Raw genomic sequence first — 23,070 nt, 5'->3', positions numbered from 1 at the left:
AATGAATTTTATTTCGTGTCCATTTTAACAGTTCCATGTGGCTACTGTGGGGCAGCAGGCTTGGAGGCAGGGCTGCTGCTACTCTGACATCACGTGGTGCTGGGGGATGGGGGCAGAGGGACGGTCTTGGTTCCTGACAAGGGACAGCACCCCGTGCCCGCGCTCATGGAGACATTGCTTATTCATCCCAGTGCTGGGGCGCTACCAGCACCTACAGGCAGCTGGCTGAACTGCACTGCCAGTAACACTCCCCAGTCCCCCCCCCCACATGCGGCAGGTGGGCCAGGTCAAAGCTGAGTGGAGACCCCAGAGGCCCAGCTGGTCCTTGTCCACCACCAGCGTCAGGTGTGACATAGGGCAGGACGAGTAAGAGCAGGGAGACACAACAAACAGGGTTGATAAAGCCTGTGTCTGTGAGTGCGCGCACTCATGTGTTCATCCAATCGGCTGTTCAGACAAGTGTCGCCCATCCTGCGGTCCGTTCTGTGTCCATCAACAGTGACCCTGCAGCTGGTCAGGTCCCTCTGAGGCGGTCCTGAACCCGCTCCACAGCGCCACCTGGTGGCCAGGAAACTCGGGTGCTGGGCTGAGCCCTTGAGCGGAGACCTTCCTTAACAAACCTACATTATTATTATTAAAATCAGCATCTTTATTTCACTTCTCTGAAGGCTTATTCACATTCTCATTTTAGAGTGCAAATAAGAATAGGGTAGAACATATTTGAAAAGCAGTCATTATCGTAAGGTCTATAAGTGACATATAGTAAAAGAGATGAATTTGATACACTCATATTCTGAAGCGCACACAAATTCAGGTGAAAAGTGCAGGAATCATAGAAATAAAGTGATGATTTGCTAGACTTTTAATCTTGCATGACCTGTGCAGCTCTACGACTGATTTAAAAAATGTTCATAAGACACTGACAAAAAAATGCTAAAGGTCCTCATAAGAAACTAGGTGTTTCAGGCAGATTCATGAACCTAAGTTATTAAGCCAAAGAGGAAAGGGAGAGGGGACAGCCCACAATAAAGGTTGTTTCATGAAAAAAAAAAAAAAAAAAAACAACCTAAAAGCTGAGAATTACATTTTATTCAGCTGAGTTTCTGCAGACTTCAAGTCCAGAGGCAGCTCCTCAGGCAGCTTTGAGGGTCTGGTCTGAGAAGTGTGTGGGGGAGCCAGGTTATAGCTAGCTGGGGGTGGGGAGGTGTTTGCCACAAAGACCAGGTAGTCAGAACAGCAAAGGATTGCTGTTAAGAAAACCAGGGGGTTTCCCAGGTGGCTCAGTGGTAAAGGACCCACCTGCCATGTGGGAGCTGCAGGAGACCTGGGTTTGGTCCCTGGGTTCGATCCCTGGTCAAGAAGATTCCCTGGAGAAGGAACTGGCAACCCACTCCAGTATTCTTGTCTGGAAAAATCCCCACGGACAGAGGAGCCTGGTGGGCTACAGTCCACGGGGTGGCAGAGTCGGACACAACTGAGTGACTCACACACACCCGGAGGACCACACCTCTGCTTCCCTGTGTGTGGGAAGATTCGAGAGCCCGGGCTCAGAGACCATCCGTTCGATGTGCACCATCTGTGCTCCCGACCCCAAGTCCCCTCAGGGCTCACTGTCTGGGGCGGGTGGGGGCGCTGTGGGGGCCGATGGCCACTTGCTTACTGCCCCTCCCACCACAGCAGCCTTCCCGCTGTAAACTCAGTCTGGGTTCTCGTAACTCTCTGCTCCCCTCCCACGCTGTGTCCGCCCCACCTCCAAGGGGACCACCCTCCCCAAACCCCCCAGCTCAGTGAGAAGCTAGATCAGCACCCGCAGGAGAAACGCGGTTTTCTCGGCGGTGGGTGGCAGGACAGAGCCGAGAGGCCGGCTGGCACCTGGGCGTCGGAGTGGAAGGATCAACCCCGGCCCCCATCCGTAATGAACCCAGAGCTAGACCCCAGGACGGAGGAGTGTCATGGGGTAGGGGTGGCGGGTAGGTCGCATGTCCAAACAGGAGAACTGCTGCTGCAGGAGGCACCGTTCACACCTGGGCTCAGGTGGCGGGGTCTGGAGTCGGCGACCTCCGTGGCAGCACAGGGCCAGCGCCCAGAGGTGCCCGTGCTCTCAAGGGCGTCCCTGGGGCACCCAGAGTTCTTTACGAGTTTCATCTTTGTGTTTTGTCATCAAAAGTGGAAGTGTGATGGGGCCCTGGCGAGGCCTTGGGCCTCGGAGCCTCGGCTGTGAGGGGCCCCACCTCCCCGTCTCCCCTGGACTTTCCCCGCACTGCCTGCTCACCTGTGGCTACCCCCGCCCCAACTTCCGTCCTGGGGTCAAATCCTCCCACCGAACCCCACCCTCAGGAGGGCAGGGCCCGCATTACATAGAGGGTTTCCACAGTCCACACTCAGGGAACATCTGAGCCATGTCATGTGAATCCACAGGTAACCAAGGTGCACACCAGGTATTAAACGCCAACCTCCTCACTTTGGTTTTCTTACCTCCTCACTTAATGAAAGAATTACTCTCCTGGTATACTGAAGTGTGCTGAAGGCTCCCACCTCCCCGAGGCCAGAGAGCACGGTCTGACAGTCACTGGTGACGGGCACTCTGAAAAGCTCCCAGAGTTCACAGTATCCTCCAGATGGGGCCTCAGGACCCCCAGGAGCACGACTTACCAGAACAAACACTGCTCTCTAGCAGTGTGCTGTCTGGCACAGCTGGGCGCCTGGCAGTAGCTAAGGATGTATCTTTGGAAAAAGGAAACAAGTCAAGCATAAAATATAATAAAAAGAACAACCACACTTGCATGGTTTCAGATTTTATTTTTGTAATTATCTTCCCAAAGAAGCAATAATCGGCATTTCCATAACATTTAATATTATTCATCAAAGCTGGAAAAAAAACAGGAATAAAGCACAGTTTCATACACAAATACCACACTCTGCATATGTACAGTTAAGTTCAATATATTAGACTCTGCAGACTGGTTCACTCACACAGGACAGCACAGGGACTGCTGGACTCTGAGAACGTGCACGTGGACCCTCTCCAGGAAAGGGACCACATGAGCTCAGAACACCTTTCCCTGCTGTGACCACCACTCCCTGCTCCTGAGCACCCCCAAGGAGAACAGCTTCTGTGAGCAAGAAGAGGAGACACTTCTCGCCAGACCCCAGGCAGGAAGCCCCCCTGATGTCAGGGGAACAGCCACCTGCACTGTACACACCATAACCCGTGGGGTGGGGTGGTGGTAGTCAGGGATGCCCGGGTTCCAGCCCCCTGCACTGGGAGGCCCACTCCCCAAGCCCTGCAGGACCCCCGGCTCAGTACGCATTTTTGTTCTATTATTATGAAGAAAAAGAGTAGAACTGAAGCCTTCCTTCCAAGGCTGCACTGGATAACAGTCTACACAATGCAGTTGAGAGCATCTTCTAGGTGTGGCCGAATCTGCTGGGATGGCTGTGAACGAGCTCAAATGCACGTTAAGGTGACTCCTGGAGGGTGGCTGGATGTGGAGGGCACAGCAGCAAGGACAAATGTGCACTATTAACACGTCACTGAGCACAGATGCTACTGAAACCAGTGTCCCCAAACAAGGGCTGGAAGGAGCCACTGCCCACAGACCACGTGGGTGCCAGGTTGGGGGTGGGGGGCACTCGAGGAGGATGTTCATTAGTGTTCTGACCCGGACCTTCCAGAAAGAGTCCATCTACCGCCCACTCGCCCCCGCAAGGACACTCCCTGGACTCTCCCAGAGCTCAGGGTGACCTTGACCTCCCATGATACCACCTCTGTGTCCCCGGGAAGCCAGCAGACCTGAGCCCAGGAGGCCAGGTGGGTGGCATCAGCTGCACTGCAGGGTCTGGGCTTCTTCCCACCAGGAGAGAGGGCTGAGCTCAGGCAGAGAACACCTTGAAGACAACCCATCAGGAGAGGCCGGGAAGGAACCGCACACCAGCACACCTGTGAAGCCAGTCCTGCTCTCTCAGCCACACGCGGGAGGTTTATGGAGAGCACCTCCACGTTGAGCCGAGGTCCTCAGGGAGAGGACAGGTCTGTGGGACTAAGGCCGGCCAACAGCCTGGCGGGTGAGGAGACCGTCGCTGAGCTTCAGGAGGGAATGCCCACGGTCCAGGGAGAACTGCAGACATGCACAGGGCCCCTAGGACACGCCACCGTCAAAATGTTCAGGCACCCACACGACCCTCCAGGTGCGTCTTGTTCTGGGAGAAGTAACGTCGTAAGGCTCAGAACAGCGTCCTGGCCCACACTCCATCTGAAGGTTTAATAACTTAAGTGTCTCTAATTATCATGGGGCATAAATCTCCTTATGAAAACATGTTTACAATATTACTTTGTTTAACCAGTAAACTTCACTTTTAGCAGCAATTATGAAATAAAATGCAAACAATTTCTCTAACAAATGACACGAGCCCAAGAGAAAAGACTGCCCATGCGTGTGACCCCTTTTGTTTAGAACAAGTCTGTCGAGAAATGGGTTTGCCGATTTTAAAATCAACTACCCTATGACGTGATGGGATGTTTCTCTATTAATTCCTGCTGGTGTCTGAGAAGAGCTCTTGTCAGGGAAAGAAAGGAAATGCTTCCAGGCAGCAGGCAGGGCAGTGGTCCAGGAACCAGGAACAAGACTTGTCTTACAGCATCAGAGCCAGGACCCCGTGAGTCTGGCTGTCCTCTGTGGAGTCCGGGGGTGAGTCATGCAGGCAGGGCCGAGCCTAGCACAGCCCCCCTGCGTACTCATCCTCCTCCTCCTCGGCAGCGGGGACAGCGGTGCCTTCGGGGTTGGCCTGTGGGGGAGCTGCTGCCTTCTTCTTGATGCCGCCTCCTGGGACCACCAGGCTCAGGCCCAGCTTTGCGTACTGTCAATGACAAAGCGCAGCTCAGACCGGACATCCGGGCCTGACCTTCGATACCACGGCTCTCACCTGTGCGCCAGGTCCTGGTCTCTGCCCCCTGGAAACCTGGACACCACTCGGAGGGAAATACCGCCATAAAACCCAACACTGCTGGGCCGCAGGGTGGGGGCTCGACCAGTGTGGCCACTGCCTGAGGGGCCCCAAGACCCCGTGAGCCTGACAGAAACTCACTCAGTCAGTGACCTGGAGGGGGACCCACAGACCGAGCGGGGGGTGTCCCCACAGTATACCTGCTCAACGTGCACCCTGTGAGCCTCCTCTCTGAGCATCGGCCTCAGGGAAGGGGACAGGCGGGCAGGGCAGGGGGCGGGGTGGGTACTTACATCGTTGTCCATGTACTTGAACAGCGGCGAGTTGCACACCTCGGCCACCTGGTCCTGGTCTTGCTGGTCGTAGCCCTCCAGGAGCTGCTCCAGGGCAGCACAGTCCTCGCTGCCATTGAAGCCGGGGATGCTGCCGGGACATGCACATGGGTGCTGGGCCCCGCACACCCACCCCCAAGCACAGGTCTGACCACGTACAAGCGCAGATCACACCCAGGATGGTTACCAGTAGAGGACCTGGGGCCCAGTGTCGGGGGGCCTGGCCTCAGGCTGCTCAGTTTAAACATCACCTGTGAGAAAACCCCTTATCCTGACCTTCCTGAAACATACACCTGAGGACTTTCTCTTTTTTTCTTATATAGCAAATACAACAAAATTACTCAAGTCACTCACTTCCACAGAAGCACCAGGAGAAAAACACAGCCAAGAACCCAACTCATAAAAACTCTGCTGCAAAAGCTGAAAGGCTTGCCATGTACTCCGCCCTGTCCTGAACTTCACAGAAAACAAAAGCCCCGCCTCTGAAGGCAGGGCCACCCGTTCCAGCAGAGCAGGGCGCACGGCCGGGCCTCACCTATAGCTCTCGCGGACACAGCGCTCAGCTGCCACGTAGTCGTTTCTGTGCAGGTGCACCAAGACCTGGGCGATTGTTTTCTGAAACAGAAGAGGGGTTAGGCCAGGTTTACATCCACGCTGAAGTCGACTCCACGACACCTGGAATGTAACTTGGTTTGCATCTGACATTCATCTCCATTTTCAGATGAAGCCCATCCGCCACTGTGTTTCAGACCTTCTGTTTCAGCTCTAAAACTCTCATTTCGTTCATTTATAGTTCCTATTAAACCAGCCCCTCTATCTACAGCTCCACCAGCGCTGCCCTTGGTCGCAGGGAGCAACTGTCACAGCCACTTCACGGTCTAGACATGCTGACGCCAACACCTGGGTCTCTTCTCTGACAACCGTCACGTCTTCCTGGCTCCCTCTGTCCAGTCACTGGCCCCTGGCCCCTGCACCGACCCGCCCACCAGCCCAGGCTCAGGCCACACATTCGGTCTGCTTCCTGCGCAGTGGCTCTGGTCTTAGTTCAGCCCCTCTGCTCCGGGCCTGGCGACCCCCCCGAAACACACATGCACACACACTTGGGAGCCCCCTCCTGCAGCCCTCCTCTCTGGGCCCCTTTCCCTAGCTCCTCCGGCTACAGAGACAGGGTTTCTATGGGGGAGGATGGGGGGTGCCTCTCTTGAAACTAAGAGGCAGAGGGAACATGAAGTCAGAAGCCTTCCCACCCGCTCAATGCTCAGAGTCCTCAGGGCACTGTCTCCTGTGCTCTGCCCAGCAGTGCTGGCTGTTGACCAGCAGGAGAGAGGCAACAGTAGGATCACTCCATCTCAGCCAAAAACAGAGGTCCAGAAGATATTTTAAAAAATTAACAAATGTTCATGGAACACGGTCTCAGGCACAGTTACACCAATACGATCCAAGGAAAAGCCAAAACTAAGCACTTTGAAAGCATACCTTATAACAAGTTGGATAATTCTCAATTTCCTTATAAATGTTTTTTTCTTTCTGAATAGAGAGTGCCGCCTCATCAAACCTGAAAACAAAACAAGAAATGCTGAACAAGGCAGGTCTAAGTGCCCCACAGCAGAGACCATGGCGTGACGTGTCTGACGTCACAGGTTCTAGAGAAATGAAGGTGGCATCGGGCTCGTTAGTCACTGCCCTGCGCCCTCCGAAAGCTCCACGCAGTCGGTGTAACTACTGCATCTGACTTTCCCTCCTTGACCCCCAGCAGACAGCGAGAGGACTTCAGGACAGGCTGCTTCATATGGCAGTCGGGTCTGTAAGGACCATCCAATAATGAGCATCCATCAGATTCAACTAGCTGCTCTGCAAGCAGCTGTGAGAAGCCCTGGAGAGACAGGCCTGACTCCACCATTGCAGAGCCCTCTCCTTCCCTGGAAGTCCATGCAGACGCCCCAGGAGCACTGGCTGCTGCAAGGACCCCCACCGTGTCTGCATCCTCGAGCGCCCACCCCAGCCTCGTCAGGCCCTGACAGCTCCTGGGGCCCAAAACAGGCAGTGACTGGGGCCAGGGGGCCACAGAGTGGGCAGACAGGGAGAGGTGAGCAAACGTCCTGCTCAACACCACGATCCTCAACAGTCACCTTCTCCTGTCCACTCGCACACACTCTCCTCTGCACAACTTTATTAAAAATGGAGATACGTTACTAAGCTTAAACTGCAGTGAAGTAAAAAACAGGGAAATTCCACAGGATCCTAGTTATCTGGGATCCAGCTGCTCATGCTGTGGGTCCTAAGTCTGAAGGATAAAATGGTAAACAACCTGTGTGACGACACTGTCCGGCTGTCAGGACCCCATCCACGTTCTTGGGTGAGCACTACAGATACTTGTCCCCCAGAGACATCGCGACCTCCCCTCCCCAGGTAAGAGACCAGACAGCCATAGAGCAGCCGAGCCAGGTCTTAACCAACAAGGCCCCAACGCATGTTGGGACGGCACTTAGTGCAGCAGTGGATCTTTCAATGTTTAACCCAATGTGCTGCCGTCTTATGGGCCTGGTGTGCCCCAGGTTGCACCCAAACGATCAACAAGCCCTTGCCTAAACATGGCCTGGAGGTCACAGGTCACAGGAGCACAGCAGTGTGAGACGTACCTGCGCCCACGCACCAGCAGCCGGGAGGCTTTCCCCAGGAGTTCGACAGCCTGCCGCAGGCGCTCTTCATTCTATGGATCCAAGAGAAGAGAGTGTGGGCGGCTTTAAGGCAGGAATTTTTCTCCTCCCCCAACAATGATCTGATTAAAAAGTAACCCCACTGGCTGGGGGGAGGGGATGGGGGAGGGACAGGGTGGGGGGAAGCGGGGGCAGTGACACCAAAGCCACTATCTCACTGCTCCCAGAAGAAGAGCTCACTTGTGAGCACAGGGGAACTTTCAAAGTAGCCACTGTGTTTCTCACGAAACTAAACATTCTAAGTCTACTTAGAGAAAACAAATTCACTTACTTCAAACACATTGGCTGTCTGCTGATATAACTGCACAGCCTTTTCTGGATCTACATTCTCTATCAGCCTAAATGAAACAAGAATATCTGACTTATACATGAAACAGAAAACTTGTTTTCACTGGACTTTATCAAACAAAAAGACTCCCAGGCGGAGCCCCTGTCCACACTCACTTCCCGGCCCGCTCCAGGGCCATGGCGGCCGTGTCCGGGGTGCCGTTCTCCAGGTACATCATGCTGGCCTTCTCAATCAGCTGAACAGCCTCCGGGAGTTTCTGCATCTCCTTTAGGCAAACAATAGGGCACAAAGCAGTAAATGCATGAATTAAGAAATATAGAGTTAACAATCTGAAACTGAAGAAGGCAAAAGACCCAAAACATGACACAATACATATACTGAAAATGAAACGCCTTCACAAGGTCACTCTCCCCATCAGGCTTCCTTCAGCCAAACCAGAAATACACCAATTGATCTTGCAGAGCCCAGTCCTTCAGAGGGTTTCAGAGAAACTACACAAACGGAGAAGCCCACTTGCTCTTCAGTGTTTCCTGAGCAGCTACAGTTCCTGGAATACTCATGAATGCCTGCTATACACAAGGCCTGTGCAAACCAGGCCGCAAACCAGGAGCCTGAGGGCTGGGTCTCATTTCCAAGGTCACTGCGCTTTAACCATTCAATCTCGTAATCAGACACGTCCACAGAAGGTCTGTTGGTGGCTTCATATATTAAAATATCAAAAGCATCAGCAGGCTCATGCCCCCACACGGCACTGGCGAGCGGGGCAAAGTGGCAACTGTGGGGACCTACCCCCTCCTGGAAGCTGCATTTCTCCCCACCCCCGGCACGTCCAGGCCTGCCTCCTCCATTTCAGCCATCCCCCTGTGTGCACTTGTGCTTGCAACCCTCTTACTGAGTGCCGTCAACAGAGTAACTCTACATATCTTACTAGTAAACTGAGTCTCAGCATCACATGAGCCATACATCTAGCATCCCCAATCCAAACCTTTTTTAAAAACTGGAAAAAATCATGAAAAAGCGAGGTGTAAAGTTTACAGGTGTTATCTACTCTAGGCTGACATGCTGTATCTCCATGCTGACCGTGCATGGCTTGTTTTCAAACCTGCCCATTCATCCTTCACTAAGCTGACAAATCGTTGAGGACATCACACTTGCTGGTCTCGTCCTTAAGACTACACACTGTAACTCATTTTACCTACAGGGCAGATGTCCCCCAACGTCACTGACCTTCAGCATCATGCCGGCTTGCTCGTATGCTCTGCAGAGAGAATACAAGTTCTCAGATGAGATCCTGATGGGAGGAGAAACCCCCTACCAGATACAAGAAGTTGCCATCAGTCTAAACTGGCTCAGGCAATACATACTTACTTTAGGCCCTTGTTACGACACAACGAAATTTTTCTTCCATTTATCTATGTGGGCAACAATGCTTTAGAAACAGCAGGCATCTAAGGTAAAGAGACTTCTCTTTGCCAATGCAAAATTAAGTGCTCACAGAAGCTAAATGACTTTCTACCTGACAAACCTAAATCCAAGTTTTGAAACAAATATTTTTTTCTCCTCAGAAGCAAAAGAAAACTTTCTGCTTCTCTAAACAGGCACCAGTAGCTATATTAAGAAAGAGGGGAAAAACAGGGTTTCTAACTCACTTGTTTTTTCACAGGTTACTAAACAAAATGGTTCTAAAAATATGATGGTGATTTAAACACTGAATATCTTAGTGAGGAGTGACTTCATCTTTTAAGGTTCAGGTGAAGACTGAAACAAATGTAAAGCACTATTTTATTTATAGCAGTACACATGAATGCACTATTTCTGGGCTTATAACTAGGAAAAATTTACTGACCTAAGGGAAAGCAGCAACACTTAAAACATAATAACCTACAAATACATGAACACATAGAAGAAATTTACTTACTTGGCAGCGTGAAAAAGGCTGAATAGATGTAATAAAGTCACAATTAAGGGAAAAAAAAAAAAAAAAAAAAACAGTTTCTAAAGATCCATTATTTTAAAAAGCAAGGCTAACTAAATCACTGCCCCAATCTGTTCAAAAAGGCAAACCCCACAAAGCAGGTAAGTCAGTTTCAGTCAGTTCAGTCGCTCAGTCGTGTCCGACTCTTTGCGACCCCATGAATCGCAGCACGCCAGGCCTCCCTGTCCATCACCGTCTCCCGGAGTCAACCAGGTAAAGAGGTCATTTAATGCCTGAGGATGTCTACTAAAAACTACGCAATTGACAAAAACACTGACAAAACACCACACAGATTTTTAAGCTACTTCTATTATGCATTAACCTGATGTTTTACTAAAAATGCAAGACTACTATAACCATAATCTACACGTGAGGTAAAACAAACATTTTTTAGTCAATAAGATTATAAAATACCTCAGGAAAATTTGTTTTCAACTACTTAAAAAATTTATTTCAAATACCCGAGGAAGACTACACTTTGAAAATAGTTATACAGCAGCCACTCTGTCTACCTGCACCACCTCTTCGCTTTTCAGCACCTGTCTCTTCCATCTCCCTCAATTCATCCCAAGTAAAACCATCATCGAGCAAATCCAGAATCAATAAACTTTCAAAGGCAGCTCTGCAAAGCAGTGTGGATCATGATCAAGTCTCCATAAATCACCTTCAGAGTTTAGACATGCAGAGTTGCTCAAGAGGCTTCTAAGCTAACAGCACTGTACCCAAAAGGCAGCAAACTCATAACCATTTCCAAAGGGTGAAAAGATACGCCCTGTTGTTCTCATGGGCCACAGCTTCCTTCAGGCAGGCATCTTTTGCTTGCTCAAACTGTTTGGCATTCTTAAAAGCAACAGCTGAAATAGAGGAAAATAAAAACAGATTTTTCTATTTCCATCATTTAAAAAAAAAAACCTCAAATGAATCACTACCGAAATCTGTATGATAAGTAAGGTATTAGAAAATAAACTTAACACTTAATCAAATACTTAGGAAACTTCATAAAACTATAAATACTACTTTTTTCTAAGCCATTGTCTTATAACTTTTTTGATTATCAATAATCTACAAGTATTTTCAAAAGTTTTTTTTTTTTAAGTCTAACACCAGCACGTTCACTTTGAGGGACTTAGATCACAGCAATCAAGCAACACCACAAACAACAGGTGTCGTCACAAAGACAGCTCCTTTCCTCACCAGTTTCACAGTTAACAGCAGAAACAGTGCTCAGTTAAAGCTTATTCTATCGTTTAAATTATTTTGAAACTGAAGTCCAATAAGCACACTCAATATTTTTATAATCTTTTTTAGCACAATCTTTAAATACTATCTTAAAGACTTTGGAAAGCTCATGAAGTGTTGCTTACAAATAAATGAAAAGTATACTGCTTTAAGAAAACATTACTTGCTAAAAACACTCTTAAAATTATCTTTAATAAAATGCAGAAAATAAACAAACAACAAACCATTTCATCCCTGAATTTCTACATTTTGCTGTCATAAAACTTTACTGATGAAATGTATCTTGCATAAACCCTTAAAGAAAACAAACAAAGAATGTTTTAACGGGAAAATCTGACTTGAAGTACTTATTTCTGAAAGCAGAAATGGTCTCAAATGCATATATAACAGTTCCATGTTAAATTTCCCTCATGGAGGAGATCTGTAAAATGTCATGCTCTCCAGTTACAAAAACATTCTTGTATGAAGTGTCCATAAAACCCATGTAAAATGTGAACCTATAATTATTTTAATAATTATTCTCTAGAAACTATATCCTACATTGCGCTGATTAGTTTCAATTTTCCTGACTTCTTTCTTCCTGGTGATATACTGAAACTAAAGTCTGCCAAAAGCAGATTTCTTAGGTGATTTCTACCCAAGGCTACCACATGTGATCACAACCACTGCAGAAACACACAATAAAATGTGTTCAGCCTATTTCAAAATCGTACTATGCTTTATATCCAAAATCATCAGAGATATGCTGAAAGCTGTCATTCCATAACTGAAAATGCTGAATTCTTAATAAGTTCTCTTTCTGTTGGAAATTTCAGACTGCTTTTATCTTATATGCAAATAAAGATATTAAAATATGCCTATAAACTTAACATTGGATGAAAACCTATCAGCACATCTCCAAGCAAGGCTGTAAAGAATAAGAGTCTAACACGCACCGTGCACAACTGCTGAGAATGAGGCTTACGTGCTTTACAAAGTGAACCAAAAAGTCTTTATTCAGAAACAGCTGGGAGAAAAGCATGACAAAACTACTGGAAGTATATAGTATGAACTGACTGCAGTTCAAGAACACACTAATGATGCTAAAAGCCCACCGCTGCGCCCGCCCCACATTCTGCCCTCATGGGAGAGGGAGGCAGCTGGGTTTGCAACTCGGCACTCAAGACACCTGCAAACAGCACCCAGAAAAGCACAGGGTCTGGGCAGGTCTTTGGCTGTTTTTTCTAACAACTAAGATGCTACAGGAAGCACTAAGAATGAAAATTATGTCGAGATCAACATAACACACTGCGGGTGGCAGGGCAACTGTCACAAATACCTGCTTTTCCATACTCAGAAGCGGCGCTGTCATAATCCGGCTTCCATTTCAAAAAACCAGTTTTCAGGCTAAATGAAAGGAAAATGCAGTTAACAGAAGTTACCAACCACATTCTTAAGTCAGAACCCTGCTTGTAAGGACCTTGTAGGTCTGTAAATAGGGAGGGAGGGAAACCATCAGCTGGAAAGTCCCCATTAGTCTACCTCCGTCCAAATTTCCTGGTAACTACACACTTCATCACTTTCCCTCCCACTGTCACAGACACAGTCTCCCCCTTCTGAAATGTCTACATAACATCCAAGGAGAGTTGAGGTAATCACTGCCTGGTCCCCAGACAAGCAGTGCCAGTATTTGCTGCTAGCTCGCTAGAAATGTATGAATTGTTAAGCCTGCCCCGGCCCTGCTGAACTGGAAACAGGGTACCATCAGCAGCACCCAGGGTGTAATAAGCCCTGAGGCGCACTAAAGCCTGGGACAGCTGAGGCACCGCAGTGAGCGGCTGGATTCCTGAGACTGCAGCTCAGCAGAGGCACAGATGACTGGGACAGTCCAGGCACCGCAGTGAGCAGCTGGATTCCTGAGACTGCAGCTCGGCAGAGGCACAGATGACCTGAGCCATCGACGGGCCACACCAGCGCCCAGTTAAGATGCTCCAAGGAGACTGCAGAGCGAGGCCAGAAGACTGCTGAAGACAAACCCTCAGAGCGACAGAGGGCAGCAGCAGAAGGCTGCAATGAGCTGCAGTGGCCAGGACGGGCAACCAGAGAGGGCAGGGCAACAGGAGGAGGAGAGCAGGACTGGAGAACCAGAGCAGCTGCTCTCCAGGACCACAGGACAATCAGTCCCGAGTCCACATCTCCTTGTCCTCTCCGTGATGCTTTCTGTAACTTCAGACTTACAGCTTAAACTAACCCTGTGACTGTCAAACTTGGGTGTGCATAAGAATTGCTAAATAAACACCATCTTAAATTCTGAATTCAGTTAGTGAAAGCCAAGGAATCGGGGAGGGGGCACCTTAACTGAGAGAGGGGGAAGCCCCTATAGCCTGCAGACGTTCACCCTTTCTTGTGTTCCTTTTAATTTGGCCAAATAAATTTAAAGTTTATGTTTGTGTAATTCTGCTGTAAGATTCAAATTTGTAAACAACTCTCAAGCTTAAATGGTTAAAATGCAGCCTGTCTACTCTAATCCACAAAACTGAGAAAGCATCGCAATAAAGCAAAATTCTAATCTCCACCCCTACCCCGAGATCCTCATTATATTTTCCACCGTGTGTGTGTGTGTGTGTGTGTGTGTGTGCGCGCGCGCGCACTCAGTCGTGTCCGACTCTCTGTGACCCCATAGACTGTAGCCGGCCAGGTTCCTCTGTCGATTGGATTTTCCAGGCAAGAATACCGGAGTGGATTGCCATTCCCTTCTCCAGGGGATATTCCTGACCCAGGGATCGAAACCCCGTCTCCAGCCCTGTCAGATGGATTCTTTATCATTGAGTCACCTGGGAAGCCCCAATGTCCACCATAACATAACTTTTAAAATCCCACCAAAGACAAGACATATCCATTAAGTCGTCTTGTTGCTACACTTGAGAAAAGCTGGAGATTTTAAAACATAGTTGGGCCAGGTAGCTGCCCAACGAGACAAGAACCAGGAGCATCCGCTCGAAGATGCAGAGCGATGTGCCCGGACCCGTCGACGCCCCCACTACCCCAGGCGCGACCACTTCCGGCGGCGGAGGGCAGCGCTTCCGGGGCGCGGCGACCCGACCCCACCCCGCCCGCCCGGCTCCGCCCCCGCAGCAGCGCCCCCCACCCGGTGCTGACTCAGACTGGCCTAGGAGGCGCCGACCCCGGCGCTCGCCCAAGGCCGCGCTGAGCCCCTCACTCACTATTTCTCTGCTTTGGCCAGGTGTTCCAGCCCCTCGTTTATCTTCTGAGCCGCCATCTCCGCGGCGCGGCCCTGACGTGGAGGCCGAGAGCCCGCCGAGTGGGCGTGGGAACGCCGAGGAGGAGGCCGGGATGGCGCCGCCGCCGTGCTACCGGGGCTCGCAGGGCTCAAACCTAGCGCAGCGAAGCGGCCCGGCAGCCGCGCAGGCGCTATGCAGGCAGACGTTGTACAGGCGCAGAGCGTGTGGAATGGTCGCACGCGTGCCTCTCGCGCAGGCGCGGTGGGTAGAGAAGGAGGTTCGGGCATCCATTGTCGGGGTTGAGCTCAGGTGTGTTGAGCACCTGTTATGTATCAGGTGCGGTTCTAACCACGACAGGTCGGCAGGGAGTGCGACAGGCCGGGCCCCACGCCTCCCTCTCCCTAGAACGCGCGTGGGCGCTGCGATCTGTTCCTTTTGTTCTTCTGCCCGAACAGTCTGGATCATTCGCCCTACATCTCCGCCAAACGTCTGTCAGTCCATCTGCCAACCTGACTGTCCATCCAGGTCACTGTCCGGTAACCACGGGCCTATGCTCATCGGTGCGCGCCGGCTGAAGTCAGGGGCGAGGGTTTCGCAGAAATACTAGCAAACCAGCTGCCGACCCACGACTCACGGTGGTTCCAGCGTCCGCAGGTGACTCCCGCGAGGCCCTTGCTTCCTCTCCGTCTCCACCCACCATCTAGATACCCGTCCCGGAGCCACACCCGGACCTCGCCAGTCACTGGTAACCAGTAGCTAGGCACCGTGCCTCTCGGGGTCAGTTCAGGCAGCCCTTAACCTCTTGCTGCCCTTGCAGCTCAGACAATTCTTCACCTTCGCCGAACTCTCCGTTCCCTTCCCGCTGCTCTTGTTAGCGTCCCCCTTTACCCAGCGTGAATTCCGGGCTCAATCACTAGCTTCTCCGGGATCCCGGCACCCCACCCCCCGCCCTCTGCGCCTCCTTTCTCCTCGTCTGGGGAACCCCCAGCGTCCCCCACCGACTCCAGAAGGGAGTTGAAGGGACTGGAGAAAAACAAAGCAGGTGCTGACACGACTGCCACCTAATTACTGCTCACACACCTCCAGGAGGCCTCTAGAGCTGCGGAGCGACTCTGCATTTTCCCGGTCACGCCGCGTGCCTACTCACCTGGATGGCTGTTCACACCCCAACCCCCTCAGAACTCCCAACAGAATCTTCCTGTCTCCCTACCTTCCGACCCTTCTTGTTTAATAAAAATTAGCAAATAAACACTGTTGACTGGAGACCTTACCGGAAATATAAAGTTAACATATTTTGTATGTTATATGTATTATGTACTCGATTCTTATAATAAAGTGAGCTAGAGAAAAGAAAATACTATTAAGAAAATCAAAAGGAAGAGAAAATACACTTACAGTCCTATGCTGTATTTACTGACATAACTTTACCTGGTCTGTTTGCAAGATGAATCGTCTGTCAGGACCTACATCAAACGGGGCTTCCCTGGTGCCTCTGTGGTAAAGAATCCACCGAGAAGCAGGTTTGATCCCTGGTTTCAGGAAGATGCCCTGGAGGAGCAAAATGGCAACCCACTCACGTATTCTTGCCTGGGAAATCCCACTGGACAGAGGAGCCTGGTCCATGGGGTCACAAAAGAGTCAGACAGGACTTAGCAACTAAATGATAAGACCACGACAACCTACATCAAAATTGTCTCATGTGATACAAGTGCTGTAGATGTTACAAGTGTTACTAACACTGGATGTCAAAGATGAAAAGCTAATGCAAAAAAGAAATTCATATTTATTTGGGGGTTTCCCTGGTGGCTCAGATGGAAAAGAACCTGCCTGTGATGTAGGAGACACAGGTTCAGTCCCTGGGTCAGGAAGATGCCCTGGAGAAGGGAATGGCAACCCACTCCAGTATTCTTGCCTGGAGAATTCCATGGATAGAGGAGCCTGGCAGTCTACAGTCCATGGGGTCGAAAGAGTTACAGGATAATAATTGATGTGTTGATAACGAAGAAGCAGAAATACGGATGTTTTATGGTCGCCTAGCATCATCCATCAGAGAAGGCAATGGCACCCCACTCCAGTACTCTTGGCCTGGAAAATCCCATGGATGGAGGAGCCTGGTAGGCTGCAGTCCATGGGGTCGCTAAGAGTCGGACACGACTGAGTGACTTCACTTTCACTTTTCACTTTCATGCATTGGAGAAGGAAATGGCAACCCACTCCAGTGTTCTTGCCTGGAGAATCCCAGAGATGGGGGAGCCTGATGGGCTGCCGTCTCTGGGGTCGCACAAAGTTGGACACGACTGAAGCGACTTGCAGCAGCAGCAGCAGCATCCATACGATTGCTGCTTGGTAACCCAGCCTACATACTCATGAGTGAATCGTTTTAAAACTTTTATGGCATACAGTATTATATTAATAATACAATAATAGGAGTATTGTTATACTTTTAAATAATACTCATCTGTTGATGATAGGCTTTTTCTTCAATTATAGGACAAGCATACTGTACAGTCATGTGCTTTTTTGAAAATAAAACTATAAGGCAGTAAGAATAACATCATTAATTTTATATTAAATATCACTCCCATTATACCTATATAAGGGGAGAATAGTGTCTACAGATATCTTATACATTCATGATACACTTTTAATTTTTTCAATATTTCTAGTCCATGCAGTTCATCTGTGAGCTTTTCAAATTGTTGAAAATCCCCCCCCAAATTTCACAATATATTTACTGAGCAACCCGCATATAAGTGGACCCACACAATTCATCCCATGTTGTTTAAGGGTCAACTGTACTGTATTAATAATAACTCATATTATGCCCATTTAGGTGCATGGACGGATTATAGATTTCCAAATGTTTTTAAAGAAAAAAATCACAGTGCACTTTACTACATATGGAGCTTTTTTGAAATTTCACTAATAATTTGAAAGTTGGACTTTCGAGTTTACTAGGTTTGATTGAAGCGGGCTGTCAAATGGCTCTCTCCCACCTGTCTCTCAGGCTCTGCAGTCAGAGGCCTGTGGGCTCTGTGTCCTGCAGTTCCGCCTAAAAACACCAGGTGGCACCACTTGCACATTTACAACCTGGAAGTACCCAAACAAAAGAGATGATGACTTTGGATGACAGGGTCAAATTCGGTTTTGCTTTCTTACTGAACGTTCCACATAAAAGCGATGCCCTCACTATGTTGTAGTAAGTTATTCAGTGCTGCCCAAGAGCCCTGAGTGCAGTATAGCTGGGAAGATCTACAGTATTGCTGTCCAACAATAAGTCACTTTCGCAGGTGCTTGAACCAGCACAGTCCTCTTGATGAGCATCACTCAAGATGGAGAAAAAACTGCTGCACAGCATGGCATGCAGGATCTTAGTTCCCTAATCAGAGATTCCACCTGTTCCCCCTGCATTGGAAGCTTGGTGTCTTAACCACTGACCACCAGGGAAGTCCCTTGTTCCCTTTGAATAAAAGGGAATAAAACCGCCTACTGACTTGGCTTGGTGGGTCCTACTCTATATTTTGTTGGACTGCTTGGAGATGACCCAGTTCCACCCTGTGAAAAGTCTCTTTTTAATACCACATCCCATAGGTGTATTTGTAAAAAGGACTTTAGGCTTAAATTATAATAGTTTAACTCTCTTGCAAGGAGAATATATTCATGTTGCTATATTTTGTGCAAATGTCAATTAAGAAATTTGAAATAATACAATTTAAAATATTAACACTTGACTTTTTTCTATGAAGTTTTTAAAAAAATAACATGCATCTTCCAAATGAAAAATTCCTCCAGAAGCCCTCAACGTGATGGTGTTGGGAAGAAGCAGATGCCACTTGGGTTTATCCTGTTTGCTCTTTAGGCATTCACTCAACAAATCTTTGTGGAGTGGATGCTCCAGGTTGTACCCCACCCCCGGGGAGGGGGCAAGTGTGATCCAGGAGTAGAGACACGCTAAATAAACAGCGGAGGGTGGTGGTTGGGGCGGTCAAGGAGGAGGAACAGAACAGAAGGAGGGACCTGGGAAAGCACATCTGCCCAGGTGGGCGTGGTTACCTCCTCAGGCAGGTGACCTGCCCAGTGAAGGCCTGAGCCAGGGTCAGTCCGGCCCAGGAGCACAGCTGGTAAAGCTAGGAAGCTGGCAGCCCGTGGAGAGGGAGGGGCTGCCCGGCCCTTCCAGGAACAGAGGGCACCAGTGAGCCCACACACCTTCCTAAGATCTGCCTAGAACTAGCCAAAGTTTGAATTATGTTTGAAAATCTTCAAGAACACATCTCTCTCTTAAATACAACTTCCAGCTACTTGTGTGATGAACAGTGAATACATGTTAACAGAGAAGCTAAGAAAGTACTCATAAATATGTACCATAGGAGATTCGACTCAAACGTGGAAATGTCAAGCCCACAGTTGCACTGGGATTGCAAAAGCAGCTGAAAGACCCGTTTTATTGAGATTTTCGGTAGCTAAGGAGATAGAATAGCAGCACTATGGTAGGGCGCTCACTAAAAAATGAGAAAAGGTTCACAGAGGGGCGGTGGCCACATCCACCACCTCCCCCGCCCAGGTCCCCAACGTCCCCGGCCTGCCCTTCCCTGTCTGACCGCTGAGCGGCGCTGCTGCCCGCAGCTCCGCCGGAGAATCAGGCAAGCAGAAGGGCCACGGATGCCAAAGGATTCAATCCTGCTAGAATGTGAAGAGTCCTTTCAGGTTCAGAAAAAGGAAGAAAAGCCCTCATCCTCCTCAGTCCCCAGAGAAATCAAAGATGAAAGAAGATGGATTTAGCCTGGCAAATAAGAAAATAAACAAGTGCTCTAAATGGATAAGTTTTTCCTTTTAAATTTGTTTTTGCAAAGGGTTTTTCTTCCCTGAAAAACAAAATACTAAAATAGCAAGTTACGTTTTCATTTACAAATCCTTCTCAAGAGGAAGTCTAATAATAACACGAGGTTCCCACTGGACCTGGCTCCTCTCATAAATGTAAATATATTTCTCTCCTCTGAGGATAGAAACCTGCCCTGGGCCAGGTAGCACTCATCTAAATTGGTGATTTTACTCCTCGGTATTTTTTTCACCTCTTTTACCTTGAACAACCTCTCAAAGAGAATGGAAATTGTAGATTATGCAGCTGTTTACCAGACAGAAGGGGCCTCTTCAGGGAGTAATACACAGTATAAAGGACGGTGGCAAAATGATTTGCTCAGCTTTATTCCAAACCCTGTGGAGAGCTGTCAGCCCCTCACCAAGTCCCATCTTGAATCAGGTCTGCAAGATGAGGGAGCTGGGCTATATCCTGGGAAGAGCAGGCCTGGGGTTCATCATCCTTTCTGGCCTCGGATGTGTTTCTTATAAGACAGAAATCATTTGGCTTCTTAAGCCTTGGTTTCCCCTTCTGTAAAATGGGAATAATACTGTGGTGGATTCACAGTAGCAACCAAATCTTGGACACTTGTCCCAGTGAGAGGTGGGGTCTGTTCCTAGGCTGCCCCCAGGTGGTCCTGTGACTGTGTGGACAGTAGAGTTGGAGGAGGGGCGGTTCCAGCGACCACCTTCTGTGGTCCTGGGAGCCCCAGACAGTCTAAGCCTGAGCTCACGGTGAGGGGCCCATGGAGCTCTTCCCGCCCGTTGGCAGTCACTGCAGGGCAGATCCCAGATGTCATGAAGCAGAGAGAGGGGGGCCCCCCATGTGCCCCACCCAGGATCCAGTCCATACCATGGAGAAAGACATCCATAGCCTTTTGTTCTCAGCCCCCGAGCTTTGAGACCGTTTGCTGAGCCGCGGTGGACAAGCCCACCAACAGCCCGGCCTGTAAGCCAGTCAGTTTTACAGCTGATGGTCCAAAGCTTGTGACTCGGGGCTGACACGCTGAGCGCTCTATCCATAGCAGCCTCTGTCATTCCTGTCATTCCCATGCCTTTTCCACGCACAGCTTTTCAGAACCATCGGCTGAGACTCTCCACCCAGAGCACATAGGACATGGAAATCCCTCACAGCTGAACCTCATGGGCGGCCAAGGGCTTCAGGGCTGCAAATCCTCCGTAAGTACTGCAGTTACCAGGTTCCAGCACGTGCCCATGGGCAGAGGAGAATGTAGCAACTCCGGGGGCTGGGTACCCACTTCCCCTCCCCCTCCGTCTGTTCTGCTGATGCTGTGCCACCCAGAGAGGAGAATGTGGGGCGGTGGGAGGATGGAAGGGGATGTGGGGAGGAGGAAAGGGATGAAGGGGAGGATGGCTCAGCCCAGGGGCAGCGGAAACAGAGGAGCGAGGCCTGGAGGGCAGGAGAGGGTCTTTGCTTGAGGACTTGAGCTTCTCACAATCTGCCTCTGGATCCTGACCTGGAGTCTCCAGAGCAGTTAAAGTCACCACAACTGGGACAAATAACTTTGAGTGACATGCTTTTCCTGTGGTTCTTTGCAGCTGCTTGGAAAAAGGGAGGAAAAACCAAAAGCAAAAAAGCAAAAAGGTGGAGGGGAAAGACTGCCAGCCAAGCCTCCAGGACCCTCTGCAGAGCTGGGACCTGGGCTTTAGTTCCTGTGCTGGTGCACCACCACTCAGACAGCAAGCTCCTGCCAGCTATACCTGCACCCTTTTCTTGTTTTCCACGATTCTGGTTTCCCTGTTTCCAGCTCCCCCCATCCCTAGGGGCCAACAGCTTGCCCATCGTGTCCCCACAAGCCCAGCCCTGCCCTCCATGTTGACCTGCTTCTGGACCAGCTCCCCTTGGTCCTCCTCCACCGGCCTTGTTACCTCTGGAAGGATGCTCCAGGGCAGCCTCTTACGGATTTGGTGGGCTTTCTACCACTCACCAAGTGTCACCCTGGGGACAGAAGGACAAGTGAGCTGGCTCTGTTCAGAGCCAGCAGGTCAGCTGTGACCCTGGTGAGAACTGAGTAGGTCTGTGGATGATTCTAGGACGAGTTTCACATTAGCAATGATCGACTCTGACTCCCCTGTTTCCAGGGGTCTGTGCTGACCCTTGGCAAACCCAGCATGATCCCATGCCCAAGGCAGGGGTGTGTGAAGAGCCTCCAGGGACCCACCTGAACACAGAGGCTCCTTGGAGCAGCCCTGACGCTCCAGTTCTAGAGCCTGTCTTCAGAAGCTACAGAATTTATTGCTGTAGAATTGAAATTCTGTGGTTTTGAATCTTAAGTCCAAGACAGGACCTATAATTTAGATAAGCATCAACCAGCCGGCAGTGTGTAGTTGAAACTACAGGCTCGTCTTTGATATTCCAAATAGACTCTCAAATCAGCCCTCTTACTGACTTACAATCTTCTATGTCTTATTTATTTTAAAGAGATAACAACTTAAGCTTTCCCTTTTTCAGTTTACCAAGACTCTTGGGTTGTAGACAGAAGCCCTCACCGGAAGCACAGCCCCCTTTCTGCCCTGTCCCTCTTCCCCTGCCCCCCATCCACACCAAGGACCAGCTTGTAGTCAAGCGGGACTGAGTCCATGCTCTTGGCCCTCGGGGCCCAGCGTTGGCCATCCTGCTGTCCAGGCACTGACCAGAAAAGACACAGATCTTCACCGTGTTGCTAGGGTGATCTGTACATAGTTCCAAGACAAGATCCCCCTCTGCCTCCTGGGTGAGGGGTCCCCTCTCTGTTTCTCAGGCAAGCACTGGGGTTCCCTGTGCCAAAGGGCACTTACAGTTACTGTCTTTGCTCCCGACAATAGCTTTAGACCGAGAATGAGGGTAACATTCATCTTAAAAATAATGTCTGGATGTTTTACACAGAACCAAACATTCTGAACTCAAACAAAAGACAGCTTTCTGAAGCCAGGGTTCTGCCGATTGCCAAGGCCATGATGAAATCTGTTTACATGATATTCAAATTCTGTAATATTCTGTAACTTTGAATTCCATCTGGGGCAGTTTTGAATCAAGCCAGGCTCTAAGGTGGGTGGGGGGAGCCAGGCGGCACATTCACTGTTTACTCCTTAATCCAGCACGTGTTTGCAAAATACTGGCGATCCAGGTGTGGACAGTGTGGGCCGGTCAGCCTGGCCCTTCTGCCAAGGGCCTCCCTCAGTAGCAGAAGTGACAGCTGTTAAATAATGTTAGAAAAAATGACAAATACAGAAAGTGCTACTGAGCCCAGTGGCTCAGACGGTAAAGAATCTGCCTGCGATGCCAGAGACCTGGGTTCGATCCCTGGGTCAGGAAGATCCCCTGAAAAAGGGAATGGCTACCCACTCCAGATTCTTGCCTGGAGAATCCCATGGACAGAGGAGCTGTCGGATCGCAAAGAGTGGGACACAGACACGACCGAGAGACTGACACTTTCACTTTCACTGGGGAGACAGAACCTGCCAGGAGGTGGGTTGGGCGTGGATGTAATCTCAAACA

General features: G+C 49.7%; 1 protein-coding gene and 1 long non-coding RNA gene across 5 annotated transcripts; one reads left to right on the top strand and one right to left on the bottom strand.

The window, feature by feature from the left end:
• Nucleotides 1–2,779: 2,779 nt before the first annotated feature.
• On the bottom strand, nt 2,780–14,992 carry NAPG (NSF attachment protein gamma). 2 transcript variants are annotated; one of them, XM_055559186.1, is made up of 12 exons: nt 14,700–14,992; nt 12,815–12,882; nt 11,027–11,111; nt 10,201–10,218; nt 9,510–9,540; nt 8,438–8,547; nt 8,265–8,331; nt 7,916–7,986; nt 6,753–6,831; nt 5,812–5,891; nt 5,238–5,367; nt 2,780–4,857 (listed from the first exon to the last, which is right to left on the bottom strand). In XM_055559186.1, exons 1-12 carry the CDS (start codon nt 14,753–14,755, stop codon nt 4,714–4,716), a joined length of 939 nt encoding a protein of 312 aa, XP_055415161.1. In that variant the 5' UTR covers nt 14,756–14,992; the 3' UTR covers nt 2,780–4,713. The 2 variants fall into 2 exon arrangements, with proteins under 2 accessions (XP_055415161.1, XP_055415162.1); XM_055559187.1 differs by lacking the exon at nt 14,700–14,992 and adding an exon at nt 14,310–14,515.
• Nucleotides 14,892–15,985, top strand: LOC129635936 (uncharacterized). Of its 3 annotated transcripts, none has more exons than XR_008706549.1 (3): nt 14,892–15,026; nt 15,173–15,371; nt 15,804–15,985. It is a non-coding gene; the product is annotated as an uncharacterized LOC129635936 (long non-coding RNA). The 3 variants fall into 3 exon arrangements; XR_008706547.1 differs by having other exon boundaries at nt 15,173–15,462; XR_008706548.1 differs by having other exon boundaries at nt 14,923–15,053; nt 15,173–15,462.
• The last annotated feature ends 7,085 nt before the right edge of the window (nt 15,986–23,070 follow it).

Source organism: Bubalus kerabau, chromosome 21, assembly GCF_029407905.1.
Source record: "Bubalus kerabau isolate K-KA32 ecotype Philippines breed swamp buffalo chromosome 21, PCC_UOA_SB_1v2, whole genome shotgun sequence".
In the NCBI taxonomy this organism is placed as follows: Eukaryota; Metazoa; Chordata; class Mammalia; order Artiodactyla; family Bovidae; genus Bubalus; species Bubalus kerabau.
Note: the sequence above shows the minus strand (reverse complement) of the source record. Positions and strands in the feature narration are given on the sequence as shown.

What these genes read in the sequence shown, in the direction of transcription:
- NAPG (XM_055559186.1), bottom strand. Translation starts at nt 14,755, where the DNA reads ATGGCGGCTCAGAAGATAAACGAGGGGCTGGAACACCTGGCCAAAGCA. An exon ending in GCCCTGGAGCGGGCCGGGAA is followed by an intron (nt 8,332 to 8,437) that starts GTGAGTGTGGAC and finishes TGTTTCATTTAG; the next exon opens with GCTGATAGAGAATGTAGATC. An exon ending in TGTGTCCGCGAGAGCTATAG is followed by an intron (nt 5,368 to 5,811) that starts GTGAGGCCCGGC and finishes ATGTCCCGGCAG; the next exon opens with CATCCCCGGCTTCAATGGCA.